This window comes from Myotis lucifugus, unplaced genomic scaffold, assembly GCF_000147115.1.
Source record: "Myotis lucifugus unplaced genomic scaffold, Myoluc2.0 scaffold_1194, whole genome shotgun sequence".
Lineage (NCBI taxonomy): Eukaryota > Metazoa > Chordata > Mammalia > Chiroptera > Vespertilionidae > Myotis > Myotis lucifugus.
In genome coordinates, this window is record NW_005872242.1 from 71,423 (window position 1) to 91,393 (window position 19,971).

The following is a 19,971-nucleotide window of genomic DNA, read 5'->3' on the forward strand; positions in this document are numbered from 1 at the left end:
GCAGGTGGTTACAGCTGTGCCTACTGCCAGCTCCCACCCAGCATTGCTCCCTCAAGGGGCTTCTGCTCCTGGTCTTAGCGATCTACAGGGTCTGAAAGCGTTAGTGTTCAAGGCTTTCATCTTTGTCACTTGTGCTCACTGGGAATGGGGGTTATTTTAGATTACAGCCTTTGCTTGCCGGACGTAATGTCTTTCCTGGTGACTGAGGAGTGGAATGGGGTGTGCGAGTGTGTGGGCACTTGGTTTAAAAAGGAAGGGAGGGGTAGACTTAGAAATCATATGCTTTTTTATTTTTATATTTAGGCTGTTTTTATACGAGGTTATTTTAAGTTTTAACCACTACAGTTTTAGAAGGAGCTCTTGGACCCCAGCTTAGGACTCCCTTTTCCAGATCAGTGGGTGTTTCATTGCAGCAGAGAGATGTACAAAGATGCTGCCTTAAAAATGCTTTGTGTAGCCCGGCCGCGTGGCTCAGTGGTTGCACATGGACCCATGAACCAGGAGGTCACGGTTCCATTCCCAGTCACAGCACATGCCGGGTTGCAGACTCGATCCCCAGAGTGGGGCATGCAAGAGGCAGCCGATCGGTGATTCTCTCTCATCATTGATGTTTCTGTCTCTTCCTCTCCCTTTCTCTCTAAAATCAATAAAAATATATTTTTTTAAATTTTTAAATGCTATGTTTATTCTCAAAGGTTTTGTGTGTGTAAAATATAATCATTTTGTATTTACAAGAAAAAGTCTATGAACTTATTCCTTATTCCTTTCTTTTTAGAACAGCAAAGCAGCACAGAAGTGCGAGCAAACTGGCTTTTAGTGTAAACCGCCCCTCGAGGCAGGTTGCTGCTGGCCAGAGCAGCGGTCTGCAGGGCGCGGCCTGTCTACGGCCGCCCGTGCTGGACGAGTCTCTGATCCGAGAACAGACCAAAGTGGACCACTTCTGGGGTGAGTTGTCTGCGGTGTGATTATCGCTCAGATTGTTCGGGAAGGAGGGAGGTCATGGCCAGTGGAGCCCCATAGGTCAGGGTGTTCCTCAGGCTCACAAAGCCCACACGGGCAGCGGCATAGGCTGCGTCACCGTCCACTGGTCAGGCAGCAGGCGGAGAGCCGCTGGTCAAGCGCGCCGCTTGTGGGCACTGGCCGTCCGTGAGCAGTGAGCTCAGGCTCCCTCGGCCTCGGCAGCGGGCAGGCCGTGTTTGTGAGCCATTGGACAGCACCCAGAGTAGACATAGTGACTGAGCTGACTTGACTGAGGCAGCCATAGGGCGACGCCACTCCTGCCAGGAATGGCAGCTTCGGGCGGCAGCTCTGATGGCGCAGACCCGTGCTGTGTCCCCTCCGTGCCCTGGCCGGCCTCAGGGACAGAAGCCCTGGGCTTGTTCCTGGGGTTATGTGCTGCTCTAGGGAGCGAGGCAGCGAGCAGGGGGGGTGGGGAGGGGTTTGCCGTGTCTGAGAAACGGCTGGTCCCGCAAATCCTGCCTGCATGCTGCGTCCTTAGCACGGGCAGTGTGCGCATGTGGGTGCATGCATGCATTTTTGTCGATGTCCTTCCACCTCCGTCAAAAGACGGTGTGTATGTATTGGAGAAATTGCCATTGATGTTAGGAGTTTTAGGAAGTAAATCTTGACCAGCGCCATAACGCTGAGTCATTAACCATTGTAACCTTTACTTTTTTGAGTGGGTTTTGCTCTGTTCTGATCATTTGAGCTCAATTGCAAAAATATGTGTGTTTTAGGTCTTGATGATGATGGAGATCTTAAAGGTAATGACTCAGTCCTTTTTCTGCCCTCCATTTTAAGATAGAGTGTGAGTGAGGGTCCACAGGTTGTGAGCAGCAGGCCCCCTCTGCTTTTTGAAACCTTCAGGTGGAAATAAAGCTGTCGTTCAGGGAAATGGCAAGGTGGCCGCAGACGCAGCCTGGAGCAACGGCTACACCTGCAGGGCCTGCACCCTGCTGTCCGAGCGCCAGGACACGCTCCCCGCGCACGGCGCCTCCTCCAGGGTCTACTCGAGGGACAGGAGTCAGAAACGTAAGTCCCGCTCGCTTGTTTAAGAGGTAGGAAAAGATTCCACGTCCCCTCTTACAAACCTGGTGTCACAGGCCTCAGCATCTGCACTTTTTCTGTCGTAGACTTGAACTCAAAATTATCCTATAAAAGTTTAAGAAATGCACCAAAAAGTAGCTGTGCTCCTTCTTATCCTCTTTCAAGTTACATTTATTTAAAAATATATTTTGATTGATTTCAGAGAGGAAGGGAGAGGAGGAAAGAGATAGAGAGAGTCATTGGTCCAGCTGCCTCCTGCACACCCCACACTGGGGATGGAGCCCGCAACCCGGGCATGTGCCCTGACCAGGAATCAAACCCAAGACCTCCTGGTTCATGGGCTGACGCTCAACCATTGAGCCACGCCAGTCAGGCCATCAGCTTACATTTCATGTGGTTCGTGTTTCTGTCCTGGGAGTGTCTGAAAGTCTGTAAAGTTGCACTTAGATGAAGCTGCTGGGACTGTGCGGTCACTTTCAGACACACGTGCACCCACGGAGCAGCTCCACAGGGTGCTTTGCCTCCTGCCAGAGGGGCTCATGCCGGCAGGAGTGAGGACGCAGTCCCTAGTCTCCAGATTCATGATCGAGGGAGCTTCATTTCGGGGACAGCTCAGCCCTGGCCTGTTGGGGTGGCAGCTTCATTTCCTGGCCCCGCGGGCAGGCACGGCACTGGCAGCAGGTGCTGGAGCATGGAGGCCCTGGGAGGGGCTCTGGAGCTATGCGACTGTTGGAACTGCCATGGCCTCCGCAGGCCGGGCTGCAGGGCTGCCTCCTGCCCCTGAGCTGCAGGCCTCCCTCCAGGTTCTGTCGTGTGGCTGAGATGCCCCTGCTGGCTCCGGTCCTCCACGCCCCCCAACTTCCTGCCTGTGGTCCCTGCTCCCATGCTCGTGGGAGGCTAGGGAGCCCTGGGCCGAAACTGCATCACCTCGCTTCCGAGTCCTTGCTCCTGTGTGCTCAGTCTGAGTGTTGGTCAGCCTGCAGGGCTGGAGGCCACACCCGGCAGGTGACCAGGTGGGGACAGAAGGTGCCAGGAGAGTAGGGCTGTGTCTGAGCGTGAGTGTGCTCAGTTAACATTTCTCAGGTGACTGTGGACATAATGGACAATGGTACCAGGACACAGAGGTCTTGTCACAGCTGCTGATGCTTGTGGTTCTGTCTGCTGTGGCGTGAGGGACACAATAGGAAAGCAGAAAGGGGAGGGCGAGGGTAGATGAACAGGAGGACTTCCTTTCTAACATGGCGACGCATCCAACCTGGGTAGGCCTTGTGGAGCCCGCATCGCCAAGCACGCCCTCTGCTGCGGGCTCTGCCCCAGGGTCCCGGCCCTCCCGGCAGCACTGCCTGTCCCCACCCTGCAGGCTGCCACACTGAGGCTCAGCTGTGCAGTGTGTCCACGTCCTGCATGGTTCAGGGTTCAGGATCTGGAGAAGGGCCGCGCGTAAATGACAGACAAGACAAGAAATAATAATTTGGAAATATTGGGGGCCAGGCGGAAAGCCCAATGCAAGGGAAAGGACTTCCCCTTGTGCCCAAGCCTTGCCAACCTTTTATTCAATTTTGAATACACATCTAGCCCTTACGCCGGTAATTGCAGTAACAGACAGACTATCTTAAAGGTCAGTAAATATTAGAAGGATTTACTCTGAGACTCTTTGGTCAGGACCTAGCTTGAGCCCCCATTATCTGGACTAAACAATCGGTGCGTAGCTCTGGCCCTTGCCAGGGCTCAAGGTTCACCAGCGTTCCGGCTCCTTGTTTACATTCTCTGAGAGTGAAGACAATGGGCGGCTTCCCACATCTGCAACCTGCTGGGTGATGGAGCTTGGGGCTGGCCTCGGGCATCTTGCCTGCAGGTGTCATCCTGGGATCCCACTGACCCGGTCACTGTCCCACTGCGGCTCTAGGAGGGTCTCAGCCCAGAGACTTGCCAGTTCTTCATATTTTCATACTTTAAACATTTTTCAGTCTGATGGGTGAAAATTGGGACTTTGGTGTTTTTTATCAGGGGACTGACCCTGCGTTACCTCTTAATAAATGGCTCTGCTTTCCAGCCTCTGTTCAGAGTGCAGGCAGCAGAACAAGGCTCTTATAGAAATGCCAGCCCCCGGGCTCGACTGCTTCACGAAGCCGTTTGCAAAAAAGCTCTACTTTTACTTCTTTAAAATGACCCCAACCCCGTCCCCCCCAGCCCGCTGCCTCCTGCCCGTCGTCTGAGTCGCTGAGGCTTCTGCACAGGGCAGTGTGAGCCGAGGTTCAGCGCGCCTCCTCGCAGACCGGGTGGTCTCCAGTGGGCGGTGCGCTTGCCCGGTGGGGCCCTCAGTGACGTGAAGAAGCTTTTCCAGGAATAAAGGTTTCTAGCAACTGAACCTTGTAGCGTATCCCCCCACGCATGTTAGGGTCACAGAGGGAACGTGTCAGGGTCCCATCGTGTGTCCTGGAGCTAGGGCGCTGATCGAGGCGCGCTGTGCGACAAGGCCTGGTGCAGCGGCTCCGTGAGTGCACAGCTGCCTCCAGAGGCCACGCCTCTGTCTCTGGTCCCCTCGAGTGCTGTGGCAAGGACCTGGGAGGTGCGCTGGCCTCCCCTGGCATCCGTCCTCCAGGCAGCAGTGCAGGAGGAGCATGTGTGTGAGCAGCATTGGGTGAGGTGAGCTCAGACGGGGTCTCGTGTGAAGATGGCCAGAGAGACTCGTGGCGGCAGCTCCGCCTCGTCAGGGTGGCGTGCCACTCCCGGCAGCGCCCTTGTCGTCCCCTTCCCCAGTTGTTGTCTGGTGTCCATTTACAAAGCGATTCTGGTTTGCTTGACACGAATGGTTTGGCTCTGATTGGTCGGGGAGGAAATGCTGGCTTTGTGGGAGGCAATTAACTGTGTCCACGGTTTTTTGATAGGCGGTGCGTCTCTCTACGTGGATAGGATTCTGTGGCTGGCCACGTACGCTTCGTCATCCTTTTCATCATTCTTAGTGCAACTTTTTCAAGTGGTTTTAATGAAGCTCAATTATGAATCAGAAAATTCCAAATTGAAAAGCTATGAATCAAAAGATCGTGAATCAGAAAGCTTTAAGTCAGAAAGCCATGACTCACAAGGTACTTCAATACATTTTTTCTCTTTTTTCCACCAAATAATGCTTTCAAGGTGGAGAAAGCACTCCTTTTCCCAGCGTGGCGCTCACGCTTCTGCTCGCACGGTCTCGGCACGACTCTCCTGGCTCAGGCTTTCCTCTGGGAGCTGGCGGAGGGCTTCCTGTCTTTTGTGTGTGGCTCCGTTTTCTGACAGTTGACCAGTGTTTAAACATTTTTAAGTCACTTTAAAAAATATATATTTCTTTATTGATTTCAGAGAGGAAGGGAGAAAGAGAGAGAGAAACATCAATGATGAGAGAGGATCATTGATTGGCTGCCTCCTGCACGCCCCCTCCTGCACGCCTCCTGCAACCCAGGCATATGCCTTTGGCCGGAATCGAACCTGGGACCCTTCAGTCCGCAGGTTAATGCTCTATCCACTGAGCCAAGCTGGCTAGGGCTTAAGTCACTTTTTAAAAATCCTCATGCGAGGATATGCTTATGGATTTATTTTCGTTTTTAGAGAGAGGGGTAGTGGGGAGGAGAGAGAGAGGGGGAGACATCCATCGGTTGCCTCCGGCATGTGCCCTGACTTGGAATCGAACCCCCACCCTTTGGGTGTACAGGAGGACGCTCCGAACACCTCAGCCACACGGCCAGGGCTTTAAGCCACCTTTTAAATAAAAATTTAATATGCTCAGTTTCTGATTCTCTTTTAAAGCAAAAACAATTTATTTGAATGGCATTTAGAACGATGTTTGGACGCATTCAAGCAGCCCCTGTGCATTGTGTTGGTGGGCGTACTGTTTAGCTAGGGGGGCCTGAAACTCTCTTCCTGTCTCCTGTGCTCCTGCCTGAGCGAGCCCCCAGCTGTGCTGAGCCGGTGGCGCACGTGTGCTCTGCCTGCCCGGCTCCTGGGCCGAGGAGGCGCTGGAACGCGGAGCTCTCTAAGCCTCTTCTGCGTGTGTTGCAGCTCGTTCCGATCCCTGTGGGAGGAGGACAGGAACAGAGTTTCTCAGAGCGGACGGAGGCCTCAGTGTGAATGGGGAGTCGTGTAAGTATGGCCCGTCCCGCACCTGCTCTCGGCTGATCCCCAGGTCACACGCAGGCCCCTGACACGGGGCATCACTCCGTGAACTCGCGCCTCCCTGGGTGGGTGGGGCGGCCAGAGCTGCTGCTTAATCCTTAGCAATAGAAGCTCATGCCACCAGGTTCATTTGCTTTGTCTTTTCTCTTTTTCATAATCGAGTTTCCTAATTTTTTCAAACTGCCACTGTTGTGCACAGTTTTCGAATGGACAGGGTTTGCCTATTAACTGCTTGTCACCACCACCCGCAGGCGATGATTTTCGGGGGACGGGCACGGAGCACCTCGAAACCCACACAGCCACCTCCCTGTGGTCCCCCAGGACAGAGAGGGCAGCAGGGACCACGCGGCCCACCCTGTCTCGTGCAGGTTGTCTCTCACTCTGCTCCATTCTTGTCGTGTTCTCCACAAATGCCTGTGGTCCTTGTCCGCATTGGGATCCAGATGCCCATTAGAAAAGGACAGGATTCAAGCTGACTTTGGTTTAAAGTGTGGAGGCTCTCTCTCTTGAAAGCGTATTTAGTGTGAATTAAATGAATGAAAAAAGAACTTACTTGAGGTTTAATGAAAGGGTTAGCAGAGGCTGGTGTGAGAACGCATCCTGCTCAGCGACGGCCGTCTGCCCCTCCCCGGGCAGCGGGGAGATGTCCGTGGAGTTCGGTGTCTCCGGTTTGTAGCTGTAAGTTTCTTGGTAAAGGGGCACCTTTTTAGGGCAGCCTTTTTTTTTTTTTTTTAAGCTGAGCTTCAAAAATAGTTGTCAACTGTTAATTAATAAACATAAAACAGTCGACTTTTAAAACTCTCTTAAACCATATTTCTTTGCATATCGGCCATGTTGGAATTACGTCATAGTTTCAGGAGTCGGCACACACGTGCTAATAGGAGTGGATAGCTCAACAATCCCTCTTAAAGACGAAGCAGGACGGCTTGGAGCTGTGTCGTGCGTGACGTGCACTGTGACCGGGCGCTGTGTGTGCTGCTCGCACCCCGTGCCGCTGTGCTCCAGAGCCCTCCCACTGGGAAGCGTTGGCCCATGGTTTCCATCTGGTCCTGAGGGGTCCTGTCTCGGCTGAGCGTGTGAACTGGTGTCTGCGGGGTTTTACGTTCCTCTCTCCGTGTGAATCCTACAGACACCGCCGCCAGTCTGTGGGCAGCTGCCCCGCCATGGCCTCCCGGGCGTCCCGTCTGCATCCCCGGGCAGGAGGGAGGGAGGCGTTCACACAGCAGCCTCTTCAGAGTTCATGTCAGTGTCTTGCTTAGATGCTTTGTTTTTGTTTTTCTTGAGAAGGGAGTCGAGTTCCTCAGAGGAGAATTGGGGTAAAATCAGACTAGCAGGTGTTTTCTGCCGTGTGGTCGCTGTGGAGAGCTGGTGCTCTGGGTCTTGTGTGTGAGTGTGCCCCCCGCACGCGTCTGTCTGCCACAGGTCACGTCGCGGAGCGGGCGCTGCGGAGGATCGGAGCTGCAGGGCGGTCTGTGTCGCAGGCCGTGTGGTCGGCCCTCTGGTTGGCCGCGGCGGCTCCAGGTGGTTATGCTGGCTCTGTGCTCACTCTCCCGGGCTGGGCAGCTAACACTGCAGGGAACGACTCCCCTAACCCGCGGACATCCCCGCCTGGCCCGTGCCTGCTCCCCCTGTGGCGAGCTTCCTTCTGGGCTTGGTGCTGTGAGCGTCTGGCCGCCTGTTTGGCCGTAACTAGATGCATGCTCTGTGTCCCCTCCCAGTCGTGTCTGGTGTGCTGATGAGCACTCTGTGCGGCTGCAGCCTCTGCTGTCCATGTTGGAGCGTGTGGATTCCTGCTGTGCTGACCAGCACCCCTTAACATACCTGCTCCTGAACTGCAGCCCCTCAGCTTCCCAAACGTCTGTCCGTCAGTTTCCCGGTGCTCCCAGCTTGGCCGTCCCTAACACGGTTCGCTTAGGAGCCTGGCTTTCCTGAGAGCACTCCCCGCGACGGTCCGTGTGTCCTCTTTCAGGGACGGCAGCCTCTGCAGTGTTCTGGTGGCTGGGGAGCGGATGGTACCAGTTTGTGACTTTGATTTCTTGGCTGAACGTGTTTCTTCTTACAAGGTAAGGAACCTGACATCACATCCGCTTTGTGTTTTAAAGAACTGACTTTGTGCCCTAGCCATTTTGGCTCAGTGGATGGAGCTTCAGCCTATGGGCTGAAGGGTCCCAGGTTCGATTCCGGTCAAGGGCCTGTACCTTGCTTGCAGGCTCCTCCCCGGCCTGGGCCCTGGTCAGGGTGCCTGCAGGAGGCAACCCATCAATGTGTTTCTTTCACATGGATGTTTCCCTCTGTCTTCCCCTCTCTCTTCTATTCTCTCTAAAACAGTGGTTCTCAACCTTCTGGCCCTTTAAATACGGTTCCTCATGTGGTGACCCAACCATAAAATTATTTTCGTTGCTACTTCATAACTGTAATGTTGCTACTGTTATGAATCGTCATGTAAATATCTGATGTGCAGGATGGTCTTAGGCGACCCCTGTGAGAGGGTCGTTCGACCGCCAAAGGGGTCGCGACCCACAGGTTGAGAACCGCTGCTCTAAAAGATCAATGGAAAAATATCCTTGGGTGAGGATTAACAAAAAACAAACAAACTGATTTTGTGCTAATTGTGGGACATTATTTGATTTATTGTTTTATAATGACTTAGTTTATACTTATAGTCTTGTAGTATGGTATGTTAAAGCCCTGCATTCCCACGTCATTTTATGTTTTAAGAAATGCTCTCATGTTCTTACGGGAGGGTCACTGAGGGAGGAGGCCCTGTCAGTGCTGGGGCAGCTCCCACGGCCCAGGTTACCTTGGGGCCCATGAGCGAGGCACCCGCCAGCCCCCCCCCCCGCCGTGCTCCCAGCGTGGCCTGTGTGTGATTGTTGACGTGGGCCAAGCCACCACTTAGAGGCCGGGCTCCTGTAGTGGAGACACACCTGGTGGGGAAACTGTAACTGCATCTCTGTGGGCTCCTCTCAGGACTCGGGGGCAGGCGGGGAGGTGTCACCTGGAGAGGGCAAGTGAACGGGGAACCCTGCCTTGTGCTTCCTCATGGCAAATGTTTTCCTGGTTCCTAGGTGCCTTCGGGATATTTGCAAGTTTCTCATCTTGCTCATTCCACTGCTTCTCCTACTCGGTGAGTAGGTGTGACTGCGCTCCCTGGGAGGGGCCTCCTTTGTGGGAGGCGGGTGTGCCTGGGCCGACCGCCGGGTTTTCTCTCCTTCAAGGTGCCAGCCTTTCCTTACGAGGCCAGGACGGCTTCCTCTCCCTCCTGCCTGTGTTCAACTGGACACACACCCTCAGAACACAGAGGGTGGATGACCCCAAAGACATGTTCACACCTGAGACTTCTCACCTGAGCCAGCCTCCAGAGGTAACCAGTTCAAAGCCCTCACCTGGCCTTGCAGGTGCAGGGGGGCCCTGTTTTAGGAAATACTTTTAAATATCAAGCTCCTTAAATGCTCTGAAATAGTACAGATAATGCATCGGTAAAGTCACCTCCTAATCCAGTTAATCTAACTTGAAAAATAGAGTGCTCATTGCTAGGGAAATATAGAAAGCACAGAGAGGAAATGAACACCACCACTAGCTTGCCATGTAGGGACTCCACTGATGGGCATGTTTGCATATTTTCCTTTCATGTATCTGTGTGCGTTATAGTTGACATTTTGCTGTCATATTCTGTCTTGGAGTTTTTTGGGGGGTTTGTTAAAGATTTTTTATTGATTTTTAGAGAGAGAGGAAGGGAGAGGGAGAGAGAGAGAGAAAGAGTGACACATCGATGGGCTGCCTCCCACACACCCCCTCCTGGATGGAGCCCCAAACCTGGCACGTGCCTCGGCCGTGAATGAAGTGGCGACACCATGGTGCACAGGATGACCCAGCCCCGGCCACTCCGGCCAGGGCTCTGCCTTTAGCTTTGGCCTGCCCGGTAGCGAGGTTACCTGATGCCCGATTTGGATGTCTCACTCGTTGCTGGGGGGAACGTCCCCTTCCTGCTTTAGGGTGCTGCGGAGGCGTCTCCCTGGCGTTGGATGAGTGAGGTGGAGAGGCAGGTGACCTCTCTGTCCGGACAGTGTCAGAGCCGCGACGAGAAGCTTCGAGAACTGACAGCTTCGCTCCAAAAGCTGCAAGTGCGGGTGGACCAGATGGACGACGGGGGTGCCGGGGTGTCGTCCCTGGTGACAAGCGTGGTGGGGCAGCACTTGAAGGACCTTGGAGCCAGTGGGCTGCTGGGCTCCCAGGTGAGGCATTTCCCTCTGGGGCTATGGTCAGGAGGACACAGCGTGGGCCTGGCCTTGCTCTTCCTGTTGGACCTTAGGGCGTCGGCATCAGTGTGCGGAGGGCGGGCTGGCGTTCTTTCCTGAGAACACCAAGTCATTAGACATGCGCGCAGCGGGCGTGGCTCCAAGGGGGGGGGGGGGCAGCACTGGTCACAGCTCTGCGTGGCTGTGCCGCCGGGCGAGCTCAGAGTCCCACCCGGCCGGAGCCTGGGTCCCCCGAGCATCTAGCTGAGGCCCGAGTGCTCCCAGCAGGGACGCTCGTGACAGGGAGCTCCCACACAAGAGGGTGGCCAGCAGCCGCCCCTCGTGCATACGGCTCATTTGCGTTCTCTTTAAAGAAGAAAATGACATGTAGAAAAGGCAGGATCCGTTTCTCTGGAGTTGAGATCTAAGTCTGGTTGGCTCAGTATGCTTGGCCCTCTGTTCTTGGCCACCTCCGAGGTTTGAGCACTGGTCACGGTGACCCCAGAGGGAACCCCAGCTTGTCGGGGGAGCCACGTGGGTGTCTTTTCTCCTGAGCTGCCGGCACGGTCTCGGGTCTCCGACGGCGGTGGAGACGAGAGCCTGGTTGGTGGTGGTGGGCCTTCCCGGTGCTCTGCCACGTGGTGACCAGACACTCTCCATACTCGGGCATTTTGTGTGGAAATAACGTGCCAGGGTTTTGTTGGTTTGTCGCTTACCTTTCTCCACCATTTGTTCTCATTTCTCTCCAAGGCCGACGCGGTGACCTCCCACCACGAGCAGTTATCGCGCATCTCAGACCTGGAGGACCTTCTGGGGAAGCTGGCGGGAAAGTTGGAGGTATTCCTTCTCGTCGTGTGGCCTCGGCAACGTGCTCTCCTACGTGAGAGCCCACGGGGGTCGGTGTTCGCACGCCCCGGCCTTGGAAGTGCCCTTTCGGGGCATCTGCTGCCGTCCCTCATGGATGTGAAGGAGGCCTCTCCGGCCGCAGGGTTTCCCTGGGAGGTTCCGTGTGTGGCTGTGATGCTTCATGAGCATGTCCAGCTCATGGTCCGAGGTGTCTTTCGAGGGGAGGCCTGCACCCAGGGATCGGCCAGGCCACAGGGCAGGGCTGCGGACGCCAGGGGCCGGCTGAGTCTGTGCCTCCTGTTTGTCACAGCCACCTCCAGAGGCACCTTGTGTGCAGACGAGAAGTCAGTTTCTGGAGGGAAAGTCTGTGTCTCAGATGCTGATGGAGACAGAGGACGGAGGCCAGGCGCTGGGCTGGCACAGAGCAGGGCATAACAGGAGGCTGTCAGCTGACCCAGGGGGAGGCAGGGCACAGCCACGACCGAGTCAGAGCGGTGAGGCCCGAGGCTGCGAGAAGGCCTGTCCGCCTGGCACAGAACCCGCGCCTGCGCTTTGAGCGGACCTGCCACCCCCCTTTGTGTGGGCGTGTGTTCCTGTCCTGTGCTGCCATGGAGGTGACCGCCAGGGCCCTGGGCTGGTCCGGAGCCGCGGATGTGGGACATGCACCAGCTGCTCCTGTGTGACTGCTCCTCTCTCAGTGTCTGGAAAGCAAACCCTCCCCTCCAGCCGGCAGCCGGGCTGGGGCTGTAGGGGAGGGACCCAGGCAGACCTGTGGCTTTACACTACGTAGGTGTGTGTAGTCAACCACACGGGTGGCTTCATGAAGAGCCAGCATGGCATCGTGAAAACAGATGGTTTCTCGTACCTTCTAGGCCATCCAGAGGGAACTGGAGCAGACCAAGCTGAGGACAGAGAGGTAGGAGGCTCAGATGCGCCAGGTCCGTCGTGTCGTGGGGCTGCCACCTGGGGTGACCAGCTCCGGAGGAACACAGAGCTGTGTGTCTTCCTGGGAAGGGCCTGTCGGGTCTGCTGCTCTCCTCGCAGCACCCCAAGGGCAGGGCACCCCTTTGACCTGGAGTGCTTGGAGGGCCACCCTCGGGGCACAGATAAACCCAGGCTCGTGTCACAGTGGGGGGCTCGGTGCCTGGAGATCTCTGGCACGTGGGCATCGAAGCTCGGCCCTTGTCCTCTGGGCAGGGCCTGCGTGTGAAACGGCCTTTGCACCACACTGCAGCTGGCCCCTCGGAGCAGGGCTCCAGCCCTTCTAGCCGTCCCTCTGCTGTCCAAACAGCCTGCTGCCTCGGCAGGTCCTGGGCTCCTCACTGTGCCCCGTGCATCCCTCTACAGCCAGCCCTCCCCCGAGCCCTCGGACACTGGACTCCCCTTCTCACTCTTCACTCCTTAGTTTCATCACACAAGCCCCTCCCCCGCCCTCTAGGTTGTCTAAATACAATACTTCACCCTTCGTTGCTCAGTGATTCCTGAGGCTCAACTGGGGACCCTGTCCCCTCTGGCTGCTGTGTCTGGCCTGTGGTCGGGCTGGACACGTGTGCTGTCTGTCTGTGTCTGTGGTGTGTCTGTGTGTGTGCCCGCCCGGCAGTCCAGCTGGACCCAGTGTGTCTGTGTGTCTGTATCTGGCTGGCGGCCGGGCTGGACCCGGTGTGCTGTGTGTGTGTGTGTGTGTGTGTGTGTGTGTGTGTGTGTGTGCTGTGTGTCTGTGTGTCTGTGTCTTTGTCTAGCTGGCAGTTGCACTGGACCCGTGTGCTGTGTGTCTGTGTCTGGCGGTCGCCCCCATCAGCACACGTGGGGCAGGTGCACCCTTGGGCGAGGGGGACCCTCAGGGACCCAGGCTGAGTGTGTGGAGCTCCTGTGCATGAGACGCAGGCTGCCGTCACCCACTGTGTCTGGGGCCGCGCTTCTCCCGAGTTCACCGAGCCTGTTCTCCCCCCACCCCAACCGCCAGCGCGCCTGGGCAGGAGCAACACCTGCTGTCCATGGTGGCGCAGCTGGAGCGCGAGCTGGAGCTCCTGAGGTCAGACGTGGCGGCATGGCGGCCGCTGAGGAGCAGCTGTGAGGAGGCCCACACGGTCCTCGGGAAGGTAAGCCTCCTCTGACCCTACCTCTCTACCGGATCGTAGAGCGTAGAGCACCTGCTCCCGCTGCTGCCCAGGCGCCGTTCGGTACAGAAGTGTGGGGAGCAGTCATGCCTGTGGGCGTTTCTGGAAACAGTTACATTTAAAGTGCTCTGTGCCCCTCACCCGGGGGCCTCAGTGCTGGGTGGGCGAGGCTGGACGGCGCCTCCTCCTCGGCCCGAGGCACAGGCCCCGCTTATGCCGCGTCCGCTCCCACGCCTGTTCTCTGATCTACTCCAGCGTGTCTGGAGGGGTTCTTACATTTAACTGAGGGGGGAATCACCCGGCCGGCGTGGCTCAGTGGTTCGGCGCAGCCTATGAACCAGGAGTTCAGGGTTTGATTTCCGCTCAGGGTTGGGGGCGTGCAGGAGACAGCCGATCAATGATTCTTGCTCATCATTGATGTTTCTATCTCTCTCTCCCTTCCTCTCTGAAGTCAATGAAAACATTTTAAAGGGGCTTGGGGGTCGTGCAGCATTTCCATGATGGACGTGAAGAGCTGGGGGACACTGCCATCGTGTCTAAGGGGAGGGGCATACAGAGCCGCGTGATTTCTCGTCTGTGTCCTCGTGGTTTTATTAGGTCGATGCCCAAGTCCGAGAGACCGTCAGGCTCCTGCTTTCCAGCGACCAGCAGGACGGCTCCCTGGACTGGCTGCTGCAGAAGCTGTCGGCGCAGTTCGTCACAGAACCAGGCCGCAGTGCCTGCTCTGAACCCGCGTGGCCACACTCTGTGTGCCAGGGGCTGGGGCGGTGGGAGCCCTGTGGGCAGGGTGGGCGCCCTCCCATGCCCTTCGCGTGGCCCCGCCGGATGCAGACTGCAGTTTGGATTTCCCAAACATCCCCATGCCTTCATCCGCAACATAGCTCCTGACAGTGCTCTCCCTGAAACGCAGGCTCCGCGCCTGCCGCTAACACGTAGCCTTGTCTCCCCGCCCCCGTCGGGTCCCCTCCTGCGCTGCCTCCGCCCAGCAAGCTCGCGTCATCGTGAACAACGCGCTCAAGCTGTATTCCCAGGACAAGACCGGCATGGTGGACTTCGCCCTGGAGTCTGGCGGTGAGTGAGCCCCTCTGGTGACTGCCAGAGGCCACCTGCTGGCAGGTGCAGCCGTAGGGGCTGCCACTCCCCGTCCAGCACCAGGACTCACTCGGGCTTTCGGGGCTCCTCCTTGCCAGTTGCTCGCGCTCCAGACGGCCTGGCTCTCCCCACGCCCAGCGCTGTGGTGAGGCCGTCGGCTAAATCTCAGTTGGGGGGCCTTTCCACGGCTCCAGGGCTCTTCCAGCTCTCAGGGTCCCCCCACTGTGGGTGGTTGGTTGCTGTGGTCTTGAGTGTCGTGCAGTGTGTGTGTGTAAACGTCGCAGGTGGTACATGCTTGTTGTGTATCCTCGCTTGATATGTTTTTATTGTTTTTTGAGAGAGGGAAGGGGGGAGAGAGAACATCCAAATGAGAGAAACATCGGTTGGTTGCCTCCCGCACGCACCCCAACCGGATGGAACTCGCAATGGCCAGGGCGCGTCTTTACGAATTGAAGGCAGCACCAGAAGAAAGACACTCACTGTGTTGTGACCCCGTCTCTGTGGTGGTCGCCGAGGTGACCTGCAGGAGGTCATGGGCGGCAGGCAGTTTCTTCCCATGTCTCCCAGGAGGCTGTGCTCGCTGTGTGGATGCGGGTTCCTTCCGGAACTTGGCGAGACTCCCTCCAGCGCCTGCCTCCTGCCGGGACCACAGTCCCCAGGGACAGGTCCTCAGGCGTAGAAATGCAGCAAACCAGCGGAGAGAGGGCGGGGTTCCTCAAGGAATGAGGCGAGTGTGGTCTGTCAGGGCAGCGTGCCGCCTGCCTGCAGGCTCTGGACCGAGATCTCAGGCCGATGGAGTTGAGAAATCAGACTGTGGCTCGGGGAAGGGCTGGGTCCACATACCTGCCTTCTGTCACCTGATCTCCGTGACATTGGATCAAACACGGGAACGTTTCTGTGAAGAAATCGTGGATGCTCGTAGGACACGAGAGAGAAAGACTGAATGACTTCACGTCCGGTCAGTGGGGAGGTTTTGCCACCCTGCGTTTTACAGGGGATCGCGGGTTTCTGGATGTGTAACATTTAGGAATTACAGATTTTCCTGGAGAAGAGGAGGCTCTTAACACGCTGTTGTGTGTGGAAGGGTTGGAGTCTGCAGGGGTGGTGGTGATCTTACACCCTGGCCGCCTGTTTAGTTTGCCTCGTCCCGGCAGCGTAGGAAGGAGGGGGGCCTGTCTCCCCGGCCCCCCAGCAGCTGGCCGTGGGCCTTTTAAGTTAACCCTCTAACCCTCACGGGCCAGGTAGCAGCGGGGCCTGATTGGGTTCCTTATTGTTCTTTTAAAACCATGAGCAGCCTGGCTGGTGTGGCTCCGTTGGTTGGAGTGTCGTCCTGCGCACTGGAAGGTTGTGGGTTCGATTCCCAGTCAGAGCCCATGCCTAGGTTGTGGGTTCGATCCCTGATTGGGGTCAGGGTGGGTACAGGAGGCACAACCCATGTTTCTCACATTGATGTTTCTCTCCTTCCCCTTCCTCTCTCTAAAGTCAATAGAAACATATCCTTGTGTGAGGATTTTAAAAAACCATGAACAAAAGTTTATTCAGAGTTGCTGTCCCAAGAGGTGCGGGCGGGCGGGGAGCAGCCATGTTTAAGGGCCTCCCATGTTGGCAGGTGCACACAGCACAGCTGAAAGCAGGCACCTCCTGGCGCTGGACTTGGCCCAAGTGGGGCTGAGGTGGGGGCTGACCCAGAGTGCCAAGGCCAGCTCCTCCCGCGGGGCTGGCCGGCTCTTCCTGACACAGGCCCTGCTTCCAGGGGGCAGCATCCTGAGCACTCGCTGCTCGGAGACGCATGAGACCAAGACGGCGCTCATCAGCCTGTTCGGCATCCCGCTGTGGTACTTCTCCCAGTCGCCCCGCGTCGTGATCCAGGTGAGGACCCGTGTGTTTGGCGGCTGGCGTCATCGGGGGGCCCGTTGTGACCAACTCTGCGATGTATGTTTAGCTTTTTGTGAAGGTGTAGGGTACGTGCAGGAGTGTGTGCCCTCATCTGTCTTCAGTCAGTGAGTTTTCACACAGCGGACACATGCGGGCCAGCACCCCCAGCCCCTCTTGTCCCCTCGCCCCAAGGTTGGCTTGTAACTCCGCCCATCTTGTCTGAGGTGTGAGCTGCAGGGCCCAGTGTGCGAGTCAGCTGTGCCTGCTCATGCCTGAGAGCGGGGTGAGCCCCCGCAGGCGGCTCGCACACACAGGCCCTACAGTTCTGGGCGTGTGCTGCCTTCCTGGGCCTCCCTCCCGCACGGGTCTCAGATTTCAAGGCTCATGATGAAGAGTGTAAAGCATCAGATACGTTCGTTTGGCCTCAGGACTAAACTGCTGCCTTACATTATAATGTTTTTGGAAGAAAATTTAAATTATTTTTTAACATGAAACATTCACATGATAGCGGCCTTTCACTTAGAAACCACACCCTCAGCCTGAAAGAGCTCAGGAAGGAGCTGGGCGGCGAGGGAGTGCCGTTCACGGGCAGTGCTGGCCCTGTCCACGGTGCCGCTGGTGCCTGACCTGCGTAATGCTGCTCCTCGGTCCCCAGCACGCGCCAGGCCCTGGTCCACAGGGCCCCTCACCGCGTACCTCAGCTCTGCGCGGCCTCAGGCACGGTCTGCCCTGTGCCGTCGTGCTGGCCTGGGTCTCAGCATGAGCCCTGGTGGTCAGGAGGCAGCTGTCCTCTGCATGATGGACGTGTGGGGCAAGAGCGAGCCGTGCCTGACCGAGAAGGAGGGAAGGTGCCGGCTGTGCTGGGGCAGCAGCAGTGGCGGCTGCTCGCAGGGAGGAATGTGGGCCGTCGCCAGGACAGCTGGGGAGGGTGAGCTCCCTCCGAGGGGCAGGGCCGCCCCGGGCTCAGCCCACACCTCCTAGGAGCGGAGCCACAGCTCACTGAGGGCTGCACACCAGGCACCTGCAGAAACCCACGGGCATGCGCCCCGAGGGCTGCCGGGAGTCAGAGTGTGGCCTTGGGGTGGCCGCTCCTTCGGACGGCAACGAGTATTCAGGGCCCAGGCCCCTTCTCACAGGGCGAGCAGAGAGGGCACAAAGAACCGAGAATGGGTATCTTTTCCTCGTGTCGTACCATCCTGCCCCTCCCTCCCTCCTGGTCTGGGCCGCACCACAGAGCAGCCGGCACCAGGGCAGGGCCCTCCTCTGCCGTGGAAAGTACTCTTGCCGCCTATGTCCTGTGGGCATCGTTTTGTACCCTGGCAGTGTCCCCGGATGGAAGTGGGCATGTGGATCAGAGACCGATGTGCCTGCCGGCTGGGCTTCCGGAGCTTGGCCGGTGTGCACAGTGTGTGAGCGTGCGCGTCCCACGGCGTCAGCACAGCGCCCACCTTGGGGTGATGGTGGTCTGCTAGGTGAGCCACCGGACACCTGCCACATAGACTTGGTTTCCAGTCCTGTGTGGGCTGGGCCTCCTTGTGGTTGGGGACATTGACACGCCGTGCGGCCTGTGTGGTGCGTCTCGCCCATTTTCCCTTTGGTTCTGGCCATGTGAGCTCCGTAGAACGCACTCACCTGAGGGAGGCAGTCACTCTTCCCCAGGTTGTCTTTTGATTTTGCTGATGGTAATTTTTTTACCATGAAAAATGCTTTTTTTATTTCAATGGTATCAGTCTTTCCTCTTCCTGCTTCTGCTTTATGAGCGGTTAAGCGCTTGCCCAGCTATTAAGTGTTAGTGTTTTGCCTCCCCAGCCGGACATCTACCCAGGGAACTGCTGGGCATTCAAAGGCTCACAGGGGTACCTGGTGGTGCGGCTGTCGATGGAGATCCACCCGACCAGCTTCACCCTGGAGCACATACCAAAGACGCTGTCGCCCACGGGCAACATCACCAGCGCCCCCAAGGACTTCTCCGTCTACGTGAGTGTGCCCTCCTCCCTGCCCGCTTTCCTCTGGAGCGTTGCAGGCAGCGTGGGCCCAGCGGGGAGACAGACAGGTCTCAGTGGTGGAGGAACACCTCCCTCACCGGCGAGGAGTTGCGAAAGCCCTGAACGAAAGGCCCGGGTGGCAGCCTCCGCAGTGATGGAGACGGGTTCCCCCACTCCTGCTGGAGAGATGCTGTCCGCCGGTGTCATTTCCACCATCCGGTGACCATCTGGTTTTGCTTTCAGGGACTAGAAAATGAGTATCAAGAGGAAGGGCAGCTGCTGGGACAGTTCATGTTCGACCAAGAGGGGGAGTCGCTCCAGACCTTCCCCGTCCCGGTGAGCACCTGCCACACACACTGGGCCCAGCCCCGGGCCCGAGTCCCCAGGCCCTGCTGCCGTGAGCAAGCTGCCAGAGTGCGTGGCTCAGCCTCGGGAAGGGAGCAGGGCTCCCCTCTCCCTGAATGAGCCTCTGCAGTGCATGCTTTGCTCCCGTCAATGTGTCCTGCACAGAAGCCAAGTCTGTGCTCACGGTGGCTTCTCAGCCCCACCTGAGCTGTGCCTGTGAGATGGCACAGGGCCTGTTCCCAGCCTGGCTCCTCTCTCTCAGGAGCCTTGGGGGCACGTGCTTGGGCTCGGGAGTGTTAATATGAAATAAGTGTTTTCTTTTCTCCCCTTCGATTTCAGAAAAGACCTGAAAGAGCTTTCCAAATAGTGGAACTTCGGATTTTTTCTAACTGGGGCCACCCTGAGTACACATGTCTCTATCGGTTCAGAGTGCACGGAGACCCTGTCAAGTAGAGACGCCCCTCACTGCTGTACATTCTGTACATACGGGGCAGCCCGAGACACGGGACCTTCCTTCGTGAGCAAGGGTGTGGGACATGTGACGTCCCCTGTTCAATAAACGCTGCTGACTGCCAGCAGGACACGGGACTTAGCAATGACTGTTGTGCCGCCCCTTGCTGTTCTATGGGAAGCTGCGTGTTGAGGGCTTGGGTTTACGGAGACCCGTTAGCCACAGGTGATCTCAGAAATTCATTTGAATGTATGGTTCACAAAGACACTTTGTTTGGGGGATTTGTTTTTAAACATAAAGCTGTTTATATTCCTTATTTTCTTGACATCAGGAACAAAGCAAATGATGTTAAAAGGTTTGACGTGTTCTTGAAGCTTCTACACTTAGCCGATCACTGGCCCTTTTAAAGGACTTTGGGCAGCTACCTATTTTATCTTTTCAGCACTCAGTTCTTTCAGGGAAAAATCAGTGTCACCAAACTTCAGTTCCAAACTCCTTTCCTTCCGGGTGGGATTGTGCTTTACTCGGTCGTCGTCTCACGTCCCCGGGTGGGAAGTGATGAATACGTGTGTTTCTGCTTCGCTTGCTCCACGGACAGAGTCTCAGAGTCAGAGCTCGGTGTACGAATACCCGGCGGGAACACGGGAGAGTCACCTCGCGTGGCTGGTGTGGGTCTGACTGGGACCCGGACGTCTAGGTGTCAGCACACACACGTGGGGCTCGGGTCTCCGCAGGCTCCCCTTCCAGCATGAACAGGAACGGCCTCCCATCCTGTGGGCTCAGGTTTCTTTCCAGCTCTGCACAAGCAACACTAACAGCCCCACGCC

General features: G+C 56.9%; 2 protein-coding genes across 13 annotated transcripts in view; both read left to right on the forward strand.

Moving 5' to 3' along the window:
- SUN1 (Sad1 and UNC84 domain containing 1) overlaps nucleotides 1–14,344 on the forward strand; it is a 37,170-nt gene extending 22,826 nt beyond the window's left edge. For 4 of the 12 annotated variants that reach the window (XM_014449445.2, XM_014449436.2, XM_023748196.1 and 1 more), the window contains 15 exons: nucleotides 776–945; nucleotides 1,737–1,763; nucleotides 1,867–2,031; nucleotides 4,935–5,132; nucleotides 6,082–6,162; nucleotides 6,447–6,563; nucleotides 7,618–7,716; nucleotides 8,165–8,258; nucleotides 9,264–9,322; nucleotides 9,414–9,559; nucleotides 10,191–10,430; nucleotides 11,184–11,270; nucleotides 12,152–12,195; nucleotides 13,243–13,378; nucleotides 13,994–14,344. In XM_014449445.2, coding sequence (XP_014304931.1) covers nucleotides 776–945; nucleotides 1,737–1,763; nucleotides 1,867–2,031; nucleotides 4,935–5,132; nucleotides 6,082–6,162; nucleotides 6,447–6,563; nucleotides 7,618–7,716; nucleotides 8,165–8,258; nucleotides 9,264–9,322; nucleotides 9,414–9,559; nucleotides 10,191–10,430; nucleotides 11,184–11,270; nucleotides 12,152–12,195; nucleotides 13,243–13,378; nucleotides 13,994–14,284 — 1,954 coding nt within the window. In that variant the 3' untranslated portion in view covers nucleotides 14,285–14,344. The remainder of the gene's footprint in view (nucleotides 1–775; nucleotides 946–1,736; nucleotides 1,764–1,866; nucleotides 2,032–4,934; nucleotides 5,133–6,081; nucleotides 6,163–6,446; nucleotides 6,564–7,617; nucleotides 7,717–8,164; nucleotides 8,259–9,263; nucleotides 9,323–9,413; nucleotides 9,560–10,190; nucleotides 10,431–11,183; nucleotides 11,271–12,151; nucleotides 12,196–13,242; nucleotides 13,379–13,993) is intronic. The other 8 variants (XM_023748199.1, XM_023748202.1, XM_014449444.2 and 5 more) reach the window with 8 other exon arrangements.
- Nucleotides 14,345–14,524: 180 nt separating this feature from the next.
- LOC106695387 (SUN domain-containing protein 1-like) lies at nucleotides 14,525–19,502 on the forward strand. The gene is made up of 5 exons (XM_023748203.1): nucleotides 14,525–15,446; nucleotides 16,242–16,357; nucleotides 18,173–18,340; nucleotides 18,592–18,684; nucleotides 19,033–19,502. Exons 1-5 carry the CDS (start codon nucleotides 15,401–15,403, stop codon nucleotides 19,144–19,146), a joined length of 537 nt encoding a protein of 178 aa, XP_023603971.1. The 5' UTR covers nucleotides 14,525–15,400; the 3' UTR covers nucleotides 19,147–19,502.
- The last annotated feature ends 469 nt before the right edge of the window (nucleotides 19,503–19,971 follow it).

Coding starts and splice junctions, on each gene's coding strand:
- LOC106695387 (XM_023748203.1), top strand. CDS start 15,401: ATGCTCGTAGGACACGAGAGAGAAAGACTGAATGACTTCACGTCCG. Junction 15,447..16,241: donor ACTGAATGACTTCACGTCCG/GTCAGTGGGGAG, acceptor CCCTGCTTCCAG/GGGGCAGCATCCTGAGCACT. Junction 16,358..18,172: donor CGCCCCGCGTCGTGATCCAG/GTGAGGACCCGT, acceptor TTGCCTCCCCAG/CCGGACATCTACCCAGGGAA.